This window comes from Hyla sarda, chromosome 6 (genome assembly GCF_029499605.1).
Source record: "Hyla sarda isolate aHylSar1 chromosome 6, aHylSar1.hap1, whole genome shotgun sequence".
Taxonomy (NCBI): domain Eukaryota; kingdom Metazoa; phylum Chordata; class Amphibia; order Anura; family Hylidae; genus Hyla; species Hyla sarda.
Window position 1 is genome coordinate 131,829,215 of NC_079194.1, and position 16,954 is coordinate 131,846,168.

Below are 16,954 nucleotides of genomic sequence, written 5' to 3' on the forward strand. Positions count from 1 at the left end.
TACGAGGTTGTCCCTTTATAAATGCCTAGGTGTTTGGACTTTTGCTTTTACATCCATTTTCTATTGTGCAAGGAATACGTGCACGGCTTTCATGTTATACAGAATTATTCAGAGATTTCTGACAGATCTGCAGATGTTACTGTTTGCTTCAAGGTTATCTCATCTATTGTGAAGCTGCATTTAGACAGACATCAAAGGCAAACTCTAGACCAGGCGCACTTTAACTGTGACTCACAGACAGGAGTGTACAATTGCATGCACTGGAGGTCTTCAGGATAGAAAATAAGCACTGTGCTCTAGATAGCCAATATATTTTCATAATGAAACTAGTAACCAGCCCGGCACACGTGTTGTGTTGCTCAGTTATTACTTATAATGTAATAATAATAGGACGCTACTCACGAGCTTCTTCTGTTCTTCTTTTGTCAGATGGGGGGCTGGGCTCTCCGATACCAATCTGGTTGATAGCAATGACACGAAACTCGTACTCAACCCATGGACTCAAACCAACCACAGTGGCTGTAAAGGATCGTCCATCCACAATCTCAGGCACTAGAACAATACACAGACATACAGTACATTCTATAAGTAAGTTACGTAATCTATTGCTCCCTATTATCAGCCATTCCAGGCTGGGGAGAGGCTGGCTCTAGATGTGAATACAATGTCCCAGAGTTACTAAGAGTTTACAAAATGATGCCACATTTGAGTTCGAATTTCTCATCCCACTAGATCTATTATATGTAGATTTCCAATTATTGTATTTGACAGTTTTTTCATATATTACTCTGTGTGTCTACTTGTGCCTATGTGCACTGCTTTGCGCCAAACTGCGCCAATCACGTCATTAATGTAAAACTGTCCAATTTATATGGTCCTTTGGTCATTATAAGACAATTTGTGCTTAAACCTGTAGGAAACCCCTTGGTAAATATCTTGGGACATAGGCAAAAACATAGGCAAAATTGGGAAAAAAAACAATAGAAACACTGACTGTAGTGTCCTCAATATGATAAGTAACAGGAAGGGCAAAAGCTTCTCAGAAAGTGCAAAATCTTTATGTCATTTAGTTGCAGTGCTGAGAACCCTCAATTACACTGATATCCATATGTGTGGCTGATATTAGCTTCTCCTCTTATTACACTGTGGTGTCCCAGCACCAATAGCTGTCCCGTGACTTTGCACTGTCTCGGGCAGCTTGGCAGGGCAAGATGTTGGGCCCTCTTGAGTTCTACTGTTGAATTAATGACGTGTATTGTAATGTCAGAAAATATATTTTTCTTAAATTAATTATTTTCTATGTATATATGTTTTATATGTTATTGTGCCTTTAAGGGTGCTACCCATGAGACCCTGCAGTGAACCCCATGCGACCCTGCCTGCCAAAGAGAACCCCAAAAGTCTCCCCTACATAGTGAGGTGCAGGGGAGGAGTCAGTCCACTGGTTGTTCACCTCAGTGTGGCTCCTGAGCCATAGCTTAGCTCAGGTGTGCTGTGTATCGTGTGCACTGAGGAGAGGCCTACTTCAAATCTAATCTCTCAACTGGTCATCCAGTAAATATTACTCGCATTGAGGAAATTCATGCCTCTGCGGAACGGTCTCCAGTACCTTGACAGGACCCTAGCAACCAGAATTTAATCTTCAGTCTCAAGTCAGTATAATTCTGTCCGGTGAAAGCACCACAAGTCTCAGCAAGGCAACAGGGCTCCCAAGGAGTTACGCTGCACTCTATAATCAAAGGCTGCTGTATGTGTAATACCATCTGCAGCAGCACAGTAAAGACAGTTATCCGTAACTTGACATCGGTGTGTTCATTTACTCCCGGTGTCTGGCCCAGGAGAAGCTGTCCCCAACCTCGGATGGTGTATAGGATAACTGTGACCTGGCGTCACAAAGTGATCAGGTATTTCTACCAACACCACCCAGTGTCACCACAACTTTTGGCGTCACGAACAGGATAATTCTCTCATCGTGCACCGACGCCACAACACTATAACACTATTGTAAATACAAATCGTCTATATGTAGGGGGCATTAACCAGGGGCATTACTTTCAACCCACAGACGCAAGCAATTCGGGATCTGTCCTCACCTGTACTGACTGCTTGCCAGCCCACAGAGAAAGGTGTCCGAGCCTGTACGACATACATGGTGATGGGGCTGTGATTGTCAACTCCTGGCATCCAGGATAACTGAGCAGTGGTGTCTGTGATTTCCTCCACTGTGAGAGCATCTGGTGGTCCTGGGGGTCCTGCGAAGTAAAAGGATCAGGATTATAACAGCAGCTTAAATGGGCACTGTAAGATACAAACACTTTTGATATGTTGTAAAGCATGCAACCAATTGCTTTCAGCATTTCATACTGAAAAAGCCAATCAAACAACTGCCCCCCCCCCTGCCTGTTTGCACACATACTAGTCCTGCTGTGTCAATTCGTCACCTATGTCATGGACACACTTGACAGCTGGTAGCGCAGGGCTCACAGCTGGAGGAAAAATCCTCCCACTGTCAGCTTGTGTCGCGCTACTGTCAGTGAGGACAAGCTGGGAGTTGTAGTTTTGCTAATGCTAGGGGAGATCTGAGCAGAGAGCATACTAAGGGAGGGGCGGAGACCTGCACTGAGGCCACGCCCCCTCCATTTGAGAGGAATTCGGACTAGTGAGCTAAATTAAAAGTGTAATAAAAAATAAATAAAGGTGCTAGACACATAAAAATTAGATGTACCTGGTCAGAATTAGGTACTGAGTGATATATTAAAAAAATGTTTTTGTTGGATCTGACGGGTACGTTTTAAAGCCAATATTCATCTGATGGATAATTTACAAATAGGGTCCTCTGCTCTCCATGGATATAAAGACATGTAAGCATGACTGGTGGTCTAAGAATGTCTGTAGAATCCTGCTAGGTCCTTAAGACACTGGCATTGACAATCTGCTGGACTGAGGCCTGACAAATGCCCCATTATGGTCCCTGTTATGTTTGGTAGCAGAATGAAACTATAAAAGGGTTCAGGTGCTTAAAGATTCCTGGTGAGTTGGAGACCATGAGATACAATAACATTGAGAGAAAGGACAAGAGATCACTCAAAAATCCAATCTAGAATTTTCCTTTAACTTATAGTTACATTGACATTCCGTAGCAGAGTTAGCTCTGCCCGTACCTCTGACAATGAGATCAGCTCCTGCAGACAGCTTATCTACACTGGTGTGGACCAGGCAGATGTATTTCCCAGCATGCTTCAGTTGGATGCTTCTTATCATTAAGTCACCGGCAGAGTCTTGCTGATATTGGAAAAATACAAAATACAATGAGAAGGTCACAAAAACAGCATCTCTGAGTATATACTAGATCAATACACAGAAACATGGAAGGACCATTCAAAACTTCTAAAACCTCCATAGACAAGTGATATAAAAAATGAAGTAACTTGGCCATACATCCTCAAAGAACACAATAGAAGGATCATGGTCTCCTTATAGTGACCCTTCTGGGTAGAGTCTTACTTACTCCTCCTACTCGTTCAAAATGTTCCCCATCTTTTTGGAAGTCAATAAGTTGTCCATTGAAGACCCAGGAGAAAGAAATGTCCAGGGAATGGTCATGGGAGACCTGACAAGGCAGTACGATGCTCTCTCCTACTGTGACATCCATGCTTGAAGGAGGTACCAAAACCTGTGTGGGATCTGAGGTGCAGACAAAAACAACAATGTCACCATGGGATTTCTTCTATTAAGATTGTGAAGGTAGTCATCTGTTCACCATAGGGAAAGGGAGATACATAAAGTGTCTCTTGCTTTAGAGGACCTGGCCTGTGTGTGCATTACATTGATTATTTTTCTTGTGGTGGCGCTACAGAATATTGCTGCTGAATTCCGCTTAATGTTAAGGCTGGGTGGTTACAAAGTGTAAAATAAAAATAAAAATGTATTTTTTTTATACAATGTGAGAAATGAGTGCAACTTTTCTATAGACTTTAATAGAACACATTATTAGATAAAACATACTGCTTCTAATACCTATTTTACTGGGCTTTTTTGTTTTCATTTTACACTGTGTGAAGATAGCCTAAATCTGATCACAGAGGTTTCGTAGCATTACAACCTTTGATCAGTTTATTGTAGTGTTGTAACCCTCTTAAACCAAAACAAAACACTATTATTATTTACAGGTACATATAGCAAATAATAACCACATCAAAGCCAAAGCGTGTGGGAAATCTCACTAACCCTTCACCACTAGGGTTCCAGTGCTGCTGGCAGTTCCGAAGTGATTGGTGGCAGTACATGTATAACTCCCAGCATCTGCTTTGGTGAGGTTAAAAATCTTCAAGCTTCCATCATCCAGAATTGAAATTCTACAGGAACAAATGAATCATGAGCCTTAAAGTAAAGTCCATATCATGTTATTTTTAGATCCAAAATTCTGCTCTGATTATTGCTAAAATGAAGCTTTATGTTGGTCTGTGCTTGATTTTTTTCGGATACAAAGATCCAAAAGTCTTGCATAGACTTAGGGTTACATTATAAATTTGTTTCTTCCTCCAGCCACCACTAGGGGGCACTTACTGAAGAAAAATGTATTTGAAAATCCAAAGAGATACAGTATGTATACATTTGTAGTGAGCTCCCCCCGAGTGATAACTACAGAAATACAAAATGTTATCCTAACTTTATTTCCATGAGAGTTTGGTGCTCTGTATCAGAAAAAAAAGAGCTCTGACCACTAAAAGACATGAAAAAGTTACCAGCAGAAAATGTATGGACCTGGAAGTGAAACCGTTTAAAGGGGATAAGATGTCTGAGTACGGGGATCCCTCCCTGCTGCACCCGATGTTAGTTTAGAGCGTCGGGTGTGGCGCTGGAGTATTGTGATGTCATGTCACACCCCCTCCCATAGGCTTGCATTGAGGGGCATGGTTGTGATATTACGAGCCTCCGCCCCGCATTGCCAGTCATCTGGCACGGAGTGAAGTTCGCTCCGTACACCGGATGTCTGGGGTGCCGCAGCCGAGATCGCGGGGTCCCAAGCGGCGTGACCCCCGTGATCAGACATCTTATCCTCTAAGCTTTGGATAGAGAATAAGATGACTAGCGGCAGAGTACGCCTTTAAGGAGTTTTGCCCTTGTGTTTGCTTGGGTTCCATCCAGCTATTCCACACTTCAAAACATACTAATAGATGACTTTGAAATTGAGATTGTGAGCCCCAATGGGGACAGGGACCCATCTGTGAGATGACAAGCCGTGTACAGCGCCGTGGAATATGTTGGTGCTATATAAATATTATTGAGTGGGTGTGTACAGGCTGGCGCCCCTATGTTTTCATTATCTGTTCAGACAGTCTATGAAGATCCAGTCATTCATTTTGTTGATAAAATTACGGACGGCATTGGATGCGTTTGACAAGAAGCTTCGGAAATGTGTTTTAAACTAAAATTCTCTGAGAGCTTCTAATGAGACTGAAATAGCTGCACTCAAATGACAGACATTAGCAGACATTCATCCCCAGCCAAATCCCAGCAGCGATTGCGCCGACTCTATTCTGTGTCACAGCTGCAGATCGCTTGCACATAAACGCCATTAAGTCCCTGGCTAAAGTGTGCAATTTCTTCCTGAGTATAAAATCCTGTATAATACGTCCTCGTCAGACTTGGATGACTCCAGACGTCTCTCATCAGATAGGAAATCACAGCTTTTTCTCCTATGGACAATCGATTTTATTTTTATCTCTTCCCATCTTTCATCTTGCGGCGTTCACCAGTCACAGTGAAACAAAGGAACTTGTATGGTAATCCATTTTTTTCTGTACAAAGAAAGGGCTTGTGCAAAAGCTTGCCCAATTTTACCACTCTGCGCTGGCACAGGGAATGATAAATTCCTCCCAATCTCTACATAGAGATGCCAATACTGAAGCCATAGCTGCTCACATGACCTGATCAATTGTCTTCTCTCTTTTTGCTGTGCCTTTTATTGCAGCCTATATACCCTTGTAATCCATCATTTAGGCTAGTTATTGGCTGATTGTAGGATTCACAGGACTTCCTGACCTAGATTCTTAAATGGCAGACTTATTTAGTAATTTGTGAGGTGGCCAGGGAAGACAGAGTGGCCTTTCATGGGTCTGAGAAAGCTTGGAGAGATAATGATGATCACATCATTAGATATACTGTGTCTATATCATAACTTCACCGCCTTAAAAGGGTTCTCTAGCATTTAAAAAAAATGTATAAACTGGGAATAAGTGTCTGATCATGCGGCGCACCGATCTCTGGGACCCCCACAAACTCCTAAACTCCCTTCTGCACAGAGCATGGGTTGGGAAATGGGCTCTAGAGATATCCGTGTACAGATACTGACGTGCGCTGGAGTAACATCTGCACAATTTCTCATGAGGAGCATATTTAAGTTGGCATACCCAAGGTTTTTCTAATGACTTGTGAGCAGGCGTAGAGGTTTATGCTCTCATATGTGACACTACATGCTGTAATCTATCAGAACATCAGAAGAATGGTGACCCCATTCCTCCTAGTTGACTCTGCCCATTTTTTTTTTACTACTTTTGAGAGGGCAAAAAAAAAGAAAAAAGAAAAAATCACAATTTTGTAAAATTCCAGCGTGACAAATATGACAAAAAAGTGGTGCACAGCTCGTAAAGGGTACCTCTCATCAAATAAATTTTTGATATATTTTAGATTAATGAATGTTGAAAAACTTTCCAATAGCATGTTAATGAACAATATGCTTCTTTCTATTGTATTTTTCCCGATCAGTCCTGTCAGCAAGCATTTCTGACTCATGCTGGAGTCCTAAACACTCAGCGCTGCCAGCCTGCTTTGTTCACAGCCAAACAGGCTGTGAACAAAGCAGGCTGGCAGCTCTGAGTGTTCTCCTTTGTGAACAAAGCAGACTGGCAGCTCGTAGTGTTTAGGACTCCAGCATGAGTCTGAAATGCTTGCTGCCAGGACTGGTAGGGAGACCCCTAGTGGTCATTTCTTCAAAGTGGAAAATTAAATAGAAAGAAGCATATTTTTTAATAACATGCAATTGTAAAGTTATTCTGCATACATTAATCTATAATATATCAAACGTGTTTTTGATGAGAGGTACCCTTTAATACATTCCCTTCACTTTTTGTAGCCATTCTCTGCTCTGACAATCCACTCTTAATCAATGTCATTACAGAATAAATCATTGCAAATCCAGGGGCATAAATACTTATTAGAACCTATGTAACTATGGGCCGCTAAATATGATAAGACCTTGGGGTGGAGGCTGGTATGGAAGCCTCTACCATCGCCAGAGACCACAGGCAGAGGTCAGACACCTACAGACGAAGGCAGATAATGTCATGACCTCCGGTCACCTTAGCTTGTGAAGATGACTTTAATTGAACAGGACGTATATATATAATCTGATCCAGGGATGCTGAGGAATATTATGAAGTGATGAAGCACAGGCTTCATAGACGGGGCTGCAGTGAAGACATTTACAGACTTGTTGCAGCAGATGGTTACATTACAGCAGCAGATGGCACAAAACAAGTTACAAGTGAACACAGAGTTCCTGGAAAATCGAGTGAAAGTTAAGCAATGACCTCTGCGCTAGAAACCAAATAGGAGAGAAGAAACGTTATGAGAGGATGACTTCATGGTGACCATGGACGGCGTCCAGTGCACTAAGGCTCTAGGCCAGCTTCATTGCAGGAAGTTATGGAAGCCTGCAGAGCCAACAGTGGAAGCCAAGTCCCTTCTGATGTAGCAGCTCAGTGCAGCATCTCCAGGACACCAAGGGTGCCAGTAGCTTTCTGATCCATTTCATACCGAATGAAGGCTTCATGGGTTCCACTCACCAGTCATTTATGAGCAGCCAATTTTATGGCAACTTCATCATCTGGCGTTAGAGTCTGGCATTTGCAGACTAGAGCTGGGCGGTATGGCCAAATATGAGTATCACAGTATTTTTGTAACTTATGGCGGTTCCATGGTATATAACGGTATCTTTCACCCCCCCCAAATCATGTGACCCCCGAGCGCTGTTCTGCTCCCCCCACCAAATCATGTGACCCGCCAGCGCTGTTCTGTCCCCCCCCCAATTAATTATCAGCCCAGCGGGGTACTACTCACTTATGTCACCCGCAAGCACTGCCCTCCTCCTCTTTGTTGGGGGCCGCCGGCGATGGAATTCTATACTGTACGCCAGTGGTCTCCAACCTGCGGACCTCCAGCTGTTGCAAAACTACAACTCCCAGCATGCCCGGACAGCCGTTGGCTGTCCAGGCATGCTGGGAGTTGTAGATTTGCAACAGCTGGATGTCCGCAGGTTTGAGACCACTGCTGTGCGCTGTATCCCTATGCCCAAGATGCAAAAGATAAAGAAAATAAACTTTAACTTACCTCCGGCCGGTGATAGGCTGATGGCTTTCCGACGTTCCTGTCTCCAGCGTAAGGCCGACGTAGGTAAGTTAAAGTCTATTTTCTTTATCTTTTGCAGCCCGGGCATAGGGTTACAGCGTACAGCAGTGGTGTCCAACCTGCAGACCTCCAGCTGTTGCAAAACTACGACTCTCAGCATGCTGGGAGTTGTAGTTTTGCAATATCTGGAGGTCCGCAGGTTGGAGACCACTGGCGTACAGTATAGAGTTCCATCGCCGGCAGCCCCCAACAAAGAGGAGGAGGGCAGTGCTTGCGGGTGACACAAGTGAGTAGTACCCCGCTGGGCTGATAATTAATTGGGGGGGGGGGGGGGGGAGAGCAGAACAGCGCTGGAGGGTCACATAGGATTAGTTCCCCGACAGTGCAGCGATGGGCTGATTCCCAAGGGGGAGGGGCCCGACCGGTATTGCAGTTTGGGGGAAAAATTCATATCGTGCAGCACAAAAATTTCGGTATTCGGTATGAACCGGTATACCGCCCAGCCCTATTGCAGACCAAGCTTATTTTCCTTCGAATCCTACAGCTCTGTATGTAACAAGATTTTAAGGAAGGAAGCCGAATAGTCATTTCACTATTGTATTAGCCACTTAGCGCCTCAAATTTCCTCGGAGCTAATGGGCTATAGAAATGTGGTCACAGAAACCAAACAGAGAAATATATGTGATCTAACATTAACCTACTCACCTAGAGTTCGGTCGCACCAAGTCCCTTCCTTTTTTCCAGCTGATGGAGGGCTTAGGAGAAGCTCTAGGTTTACACTCAATCAGGACAAAGCCCCCAACTTTTCCCAAGGTCACTCTTCTAACAAAGGCTGAAGAAAAGTCTGGACCCACCGCTGAAACAAGTACAAGAAAATAGTCCATGGGTTTGGTATAAATTTAGAGAGACAAAAGTTACAACATACAAGGGTGCAGACATCACAGGGGCAGTTTGGGTACAAGGAACCTATGATCCAAGGCAGGTCAAAGACATTTAAAGGGGTATTCCGGTGGGACCCCTGCGATCATACATCTTATCCCCTATCCTTTGGATAGGGGATAAGATGTATAAAGCCGGAATAGCCCTTTAAATGTATAAAAAAGAAAACTTTGGAGGTGTTTTTATGGGTTTTAAAACCCTAGCTATTTTTAGCCTTCAGTGATAGGTATGCTCTTCCACAGTCTGGTCTGCTTAGCTGCAGCGGCTTACACTGCCTCTTCATTACAGACTGCTGATGAAATCTTTGCACAACACAGGGGAGACATGGAGCTGGTGGAGGTCTGACAAATGACCCCATTACGGCCCCTGTCACATCTGGAGCGTCTCAGTGCAGAAGGGTAGACAACAGGCAGCCCATTATGGATGTCTATCAGGGCAATTCAGATTTGGAGGGATTATCTCATATGGACTCTGCATTACTGTGATGTCAGATACAAATGTATTCTCACCGATCACCCGCAGTTCAGCAGTGGAGTATATGGTCCCATGTTTGTTTTCTGCCAAGCACTGATACATTCCTGAGTCGGAGCTGTTCACCGAGGTGATGGTGAGACTCCCATGCTCAATCTGGAGACGGCCCTGAGGAAGAAGACGGGGCAACAGAAAGTATATTGCAGTGATCCCTCAACTTACAATGGCCTCAGCATACAATAGTTTCAACATACAATGGTCTTTTCATGTGTAAGTTGAAACCAGACTCAACATACACAATGACAATCTGGACAAAGACAGTCCAGATCTGTGAAACTTGTTAATGGCCGAGAGAACTGACCAATCAGAATGGGCAATTTACTGGTAAAACACCTGTATTACTGAAGTGCATGCACTGACTGGTGTCTGGTAGCGCCCCCCTACAGTACAGAGAGGTATTGTATCTTCTGTACACTTTACCTGTACCAGGGTTACCTGCTCCTTTGGACACCAGGTGAGGGCGACTCCATGTTACTTTTTTAGGTCATTGCAAGTACTGTACGAAGAAGCTCCTGTCCTCTACATAGACCAGTGTTTCCCAAGCAGGGTGCCCCCAGCTGTTGCAAAACTACAACTCCCAGCATGCCCAGACAGCCTTTGGCTGTCCGGGCATGCTGGGAGTTGTAGTTTTGCAACAGCTGGAGGCTCCCTGCTTGGAAAACACTGACATAGACAGTGATTTACAGCTCCCAGCAGATCTTTCTTACTTTTATGTATAAGGACTTGCTTTATCTATATTAGTTATCTACTTATTTTTCTTTAATTCTCACCTTTTCCTATTTTTGGATGACATTTTGGGGCTTTAGAACCAATTACCAGGTTTCCATAGAGTTCTGGTCTCAACATACAATGGTTTCAACATACAATGGTCATCCCATAGCCAATTAATATTGTAATTAACTATATTTCCATATCATGGTACAGTCTGCCGAGTTCCTGAATCTAATCCTGTCAGGTGTGATACTGTCTGCTGAGCTGCTGTATCTAATTTTATCATGTGTGATACTGTCTACTGAGTCACTGTATCTAAATATCATGTCAGATACAGTCAGCTGGGCTTCTGTATATAATGATATCATGTGTGATACTGTCTACTAAGCCCCTGTATCTAATCATATCATGTGTGATATTGTCAACCTAGCCACTGTATCTACATGTGATGTTAGATACAGTCTGCTAAGTTTCTGAATCTAATCCTGTCATCGTGAGATTGTCTGCTGCCGAGCTGCTGTATCTAATCCTATCAAGTGCACTACAATCTGCTATGCCACCATCTCTAAACCTAATATTTGTGATACTGTCCGTTGAGTCATGTATCTAAGTCTTTAATGTGAGATACTGCTTACCGTTCGTTGTTCTCAGCTCTTACCTTGCTCTGCAGGCGTTGTCCGTTTTTCAGCCAGGTATACGTCGGCTTTGGTCTCCCACTGGCTTTACATTCTAATAATATGTTTTCTTCAATTGCTATATGAGCATCATTAATTTTTTGGATCCAGGCAGGAGGAGCTAGAAAAAAATAATAAGAAATTTGGTTGCAAATTAAATATATTTTTAATCTAATTCTAACTACTAAACCACTTAGAAAAACTCCTAGAATCCCTGAATCATTCTCTACTATTCAGTAAATATTGCCTGCTTCTGGAAAAGCAGGATGACGAGCAATATGGCTGCCATTCCACATCCCAAGGTGTTATCCCGTGCTCCTGAATGGCACATCTTTCTAGTTATGCAGTGATACATTCCCTCCTCTCATCACCGCATACCTAGATAAGATCTACCATTCAGAAGCCTGTAAAAGTTGAGTGTGAACTCTTTTGTAAGCCATATTGGTCGTCACTCAGATTTTCTAGGAACCTGTATTGCTAGAAAATCACTTAGTGGAATTTTATCCACAGCATGACTCCAGGACTTTATATACTGTAGATGTTTTATTTCCTTTATCGGACCGTATATTTAACTGGCCTCTATATTGTGGTTGATTCTGTCCACAGCCCCATATTACTATTAGGCCCTAATCATACCAAAGTATGTGAGCTGCCCTCGCACCATGTTCTTCCCCCGCGTATTCTCCGCCACACATTCATAGGGACCGGCATCTTCCTGCTGAAAGTTAGGAATTTCCAATACTCCACTGGATCGATGGCGTCGCACTTTGCGCGATATGGCTTTACCGTCCGCCCTCCTCCAGGTGATTGTTGGGACTGGACTATGGGTGGAAAAGATATAAGGCTACAGTAGCAGACAGAGATATTGGTAAACATGGATACAGCTGCTATAACATCATATATATAGGTGGTCACTTTCTTAGAACCCTGAGTGGATTATCCTAATCAGGCAAACATTCTAGGCAATAACCTATAAATCCCTATACACTGGGATAGAACTATGTTGGGTCAGACTGAGCTTCATGGTTCATGAATATATTACCAGGAGTGAAAAGAAGACTGACATTTAAAGGGGTTCTCTGCCCCTAGACATCTTATCCTCTATCCAAAGTATAGGGGTTAAGATGTCTTATTGCAGGGGTCCCACCGCTGGGGACCCCTGTGATCTCCCTGCTGCACCCGGCAATAGTTTAGAGCAGGGGTCCTCAAACTACGGCCTGGGGGCCACATGCGGCCCGCCGAGGACATTTATCCGGCCCGCAGCTGCCTGGGACATCCCTGTGTCCCAAAAGATGTTTTTAGGACACAGGGATGCGCTCTCGGAGGCCCCGCGTTTACTTTAAAAACGGATGCCGTGCGTGCGCCCATAGCAACGGAGCGCGGAGGAGCGGAGCAGCGATAAGGACGTGCGCTGGCCAGCTTGGTAAGTGTTACCAGCGGCACGTCAGCTTCGGTTCTCCAACCACCGCTCCTTCGGTCCCGGGACTTATTGCTATGTCCGAACCGGAGGAGCGGTGGTCGGAGCACTGAAGTGGGGCAGTACACAGGCATACAGCCTCTAGCCATACACTGTATGGCAGGAGGCTGTATGTCTGTGGGGGAACATACTGCACCTAATGTGGGGAGCTATACTGCACCTAATTTGGAGGAACTATACTGCACCTAATGTGGAGGAGCTATACTGCACCTAATGTGGGGAGCTATACTGCACCTAATGTGGAGGAACATGCTGCACCTAATGTGGGGGAACATTATACTGCACCTAATGTGGGGGAACTATACTGCACCTAATGTGGGGGAACTATACTGCACCTAATGTGGGGGAACTATACTGCACCTAATGTGGGGGAACATATTGCACCTAATGTGGGGGAACTATACTGCACCTAATGTGGGGGAACTATACTGCACCTAATGTGGGGGAACTATACTGCACCTAATGTGGGGAACTATACTACACCTAATGTGGGGGAACTATATACTGCGCCTAATGTGGGGGAACATATTGCACCTAATGTGGGGGAACTATACTGCACCTAATGTGGGGGAACTATACTGCACCTAATGTGGGGGAACTATATTGCACCTAATGTGGGGGAACTATATTTGCACCTAATGTGGGGGAACTGTACTGCACTTAATGTGGGGGAATTGTACTGCACCTAATGTGGGGGAATTGTACTGCACCTAATGTGGTGGAACTGTACTGCCAACCCTAATGTGTGGGAACTACAACCTAATGTGGGGGGGGATCTATACTGCCAATCTAATGTGGGGGGGAACTGTGCTGCGTACTTAAAGTGGTAGTCCACTAATAAGATATATAAGTGTGCATAGGAATTTGTTCATGTTTTGTTATCTATAGTCCGGCCCTCCAACGGTCTGAGGGACCGTGAACTGGCCCCCGTTTAAAAAGTTTGGTTTAGAGCGTCAGGTGCAGTGGCAGAGGCTCGTGACCTCACGGCCACACCCCACTTGTGATGTCACAGCCATGTCCCCTCAATGCGAGTCTATGGAAGGGGGCTTGACAGCCGTCACACTCCCTCCAATAGACTTGCATTGGGAGGGCGTGACCATGATGTCAAGAGCCTCCACTTTGCAACGCCAGTCATCCGGCACGGAGCGAAGTTCGTTCCGCGCACCAGATGTCTGGGGTGCTGCAGCCGAGATCGCGGAGGTCCCCAACGCCAGGACCCCCCCTGCGATCAGACATCTTATCCCCTATCTTTTGGATAGGGGATAAGATGTCTAGGGGTGGAGAACCCCTTTAAGGTGCCCATACACCTTATGTTAGACTAAAGTATATGGCGGCATGTTGGCTTTTTACTGTCTGAACCTATTTTTCTTGGATAGATAAACTGGCACCAAAGCTGTCAGGCTGTGTTTTAACCCTCCCCTTCTCTCCCCCCCCTCCCCCCCATAGAGGAAACATGAATGTTTAGGACAGGCAGAACGTTTATGTGTATGGGGAGGCGGGAAAAGTTCACTGTCGCCACCTTTACAAAGACAAGAAAATAAGTGATGTTTTAGAATTATATATATGTACATACCATGCAGGTGACATGGAGAGCTAGGTGACATTAATGGTTGTCACCCAGCACCTGTTATACAGATAACATCTCTTTAACTCTTAACCATCTCATTTCCAAATTGTTCACATTAAAATCTGGGCAGAACTTGGATACTCTGTGACTTACTTTCCCAGTGCAAAACACTCCAGCTTGACGGTGGAGCCCTTTGCTGCGGCCACAGATTCAGGAAAATGAACCTCAATTTTTGGCTCATATTCTCCCATAACTCCTGTAGACAGAATAGACACTATTTTTTAAGACATCATTTATTACAATCAGCCAAATCTTGACATCTTTACGTATAATAAGCAAAATGAAGTAAGCAGTAAACAATAATAAAAAACATCTTCTGTTGCTTTGTATTGCCTGCTGCTCATCACATACCGTCTGTTCGGAGTGTGAGCGGTGTGCTGGGCCCCAGCTCTCGCGTGTTTGTCACTGTGTTTGTCACCACACAGGTGTAATTTCCGGCATCAGGAGGTTCTACTTTGGCGATATATAGATTTCCGGTGACCTGGGATACAAATCTGCGGTTGTCTTGCTGCACGAATGGTGGGTACTCATTAAAGATCCAGGCATAGACCAGCTCTGTGAAGGGAAGGGAACACTGATAATGTAGAGGCCATATATAACATGCCGCCACTAGAGGCACAATTCACCCATATATAACATTACACCAACACCAGGGGCACAATGCAGCCACCATATACAATGCATTCAGACCCTTTTGTTATGTTGTGATCTTGTGCTAAAATGAAAAAAATATCAAGTTTCCCCCATTCTGCACTCAATACCCCATAATGACAAAGTGAAAATAGGTTGTTACTAATCTTTGCTAATTTATAAAAAAAAAAAAAAAAAAAAGGGGGAGAAATTTTGCATTGGCATAAGTATTTAGACCTGTTAATTCGGTCCTTAGTTGGCAGCAATTACAGCCCCCAGTCTTCTTCTGTATGATGCCACAAGGTTTTCAGACCTGGATTCGGGGATTTTTCTGCCATATTTTTCTGCAGATCTTCTTAAGCTCTGTTAGGTTAACTGGGGTCAGTGGAAGCCATTTTCAGGTCTCTCCAGAAATGTTTGATTGGGTTAAATTCAGGGCTCTGGCACGGCCACTTAATATTTGTGTACCCTTCCTCAGATTTGTGCTCCCCAGAAGCCTGTCTCTGAGCTCTACAGGTAGTTTGTAGAGGTGTATAAACATCTAAAAGATGATCAGAAAAATCTGAGAGGCCCCAGAGCTACATTTCAATTGTTATAGACAATAGTTTGAATACTTCCTTGCAGCATTAACATTTTTGCCAGTAGCGATTCACCTCCTAGGTACATCAGCGTTCTGTTGCACAGAGGGACAGAGAGCAGTGTGTTGCACAAGGTGTTGCACAGAACAGCAGTGATTCAGCTCAAGCACAAATCCTGCCTAGAAGCACTGATAGGGAAGGGAGTGAGAATGGGAGAGAAAGTGCAATTTTGGGTGTAATACACAGCGACTGTGTGCTGCAGCACTGGTGTTTACTGCTGGTGTTGTAAACAAAAACTTTTTTAAGTGTACTGTAGAGCATTGTTCTCCCCTCATAAGTGCATACCACATACGTACATCTAAGTGGTGTACTATTTTGTTCCTGTTAAAGTCTCAAAGGCCTAGATACTGTGAAAGGCGGGGAAAAAATACTCACCGGCTGGTGTTGTACACAAATACTTTTTTAAGTGTACTGGAGGGCATTGTCCTCCCCTCATAAGTACTGCATACCACATATGTACATCTAAATGGTGTACTATTTTGTTCTTGTTAAAGTCTCAAGGGCCTACATACTGTGAAAGGCCAGGCAAAAGTACACACCTAGACAAATACTGTTTTAAGTGTAGTGGAGCGCTGTGTACTCTCCTCATATATGCACTAAGTATGTCAGGCAGGGAAGTGCCAGGACATGCAGAGAGGAGTGGAAGAGGCCTAAATTCATCAGGCAGAGGTCGCAGCAGACTAGGGGCGAGTGGCAGCAGGAGTCGCAGCGAGAGGCCTGAGCTCCTGGTATCAGCTAGCAGTCGTGTCTCAACCAGCAACCCATATGCCGTCATTGATTGGTTAACACGGTCATCTACTTAATCACAAGTGATATCTGAATCCCCCAGTCAACAGTTGGTGGGTTCCTTAGACACAACTCTCAGTTGGCATGGCCTGAGAGCAGTCCCTGTCCCCAACTGCCTCTGTCCTATGCTGTTCCCTCCCCCACAGAAGTATCTTATGCTGTAGGTTCAGCTCCACTATTTAGTGAGGACAATCTAGAAGACCGTCAGCAGCTACTGCCCAGCCAAGAATTGGAGGAGACATCCGCTGCTTCCTCCTCTAGGCGGGCATAGTAGTGATGAGGAGAGTGGCGTGGGAGGTGTTGTTGCGAGCATTCAGGCTCCTGAAGCAGACACTGTTGAGGAACTTGAGGAGGACATCAGTGACGTGCAGACACAACTTGATAATGATGAAGCCATTCGCACTTGGAAGCCGGGTGCAGAAGGGGCTTCATCATTATCAGGAGAAGAAGGTTGCAGGTTGCCAGCAAGGTGGTAGCATGGTTGGCAGTCAGCATGATGGCAGAAGTGGAAAGCCTGGAGCCAAAGATTCCC

At 44.5% G+C, this 16,954-nt stretch overlaps 1 protein-coding gene across 3 annotated transcripts in view; it reads right to left on the reverse strand.

Annotated features, from left to right (window-relative positions):
• The window catches only part of LOC130276122 (contactin-4-like), a 294,692-nt gene that overhangs the window by 18,730 nt on the left and 259,008 nt on the right, over positions 1–16,954 (reverse strand). For all 3 annotated transcript variants that reach the window (XM_056525041.1, XM_056525040.1, XM_056525042.1), the window contains exons 6-16: positions 14,720–14,923; positions 14,462–14,564; positions 11,901–12,085; positions 11,249–11,385; positions 9,858–9,987; positions 9,115–9,265; positions 4,228–4,355; positions 3,509–3,684; positions 3,162–3,282; positions 2,094–2,252; positions 403–552 (exon numbers count right to left, since the gene is read on the reverse strand). In XM_056525041.1, the coding sequence (XP_056381016.1) occupies positions 403–552; positions 2,094–2,252; positions 3,162–3,282; positions 3,509–3,684; positions 4,228–4,355; positions 9,115–9,265; positions 9,858–9,987; positions 11,249–11,385; positions 11,901–12,085; positions 14,462–14,564; positions 14,720–14,923 (1,644 nt within the window). The remainder of the gene's footprint in view (positions 1–402; positions 553–2,093; positions 2,253–3,161; positions 3,283–3,508; positions 3,685–4,227; positions 4,356–9,114; positions 9,266–9,857; positions 9,988–11,248; positions 11,386–11,900; positions 12,086–14,461; positions 14,565–14,719; positions 14,924–16,954) is intronic.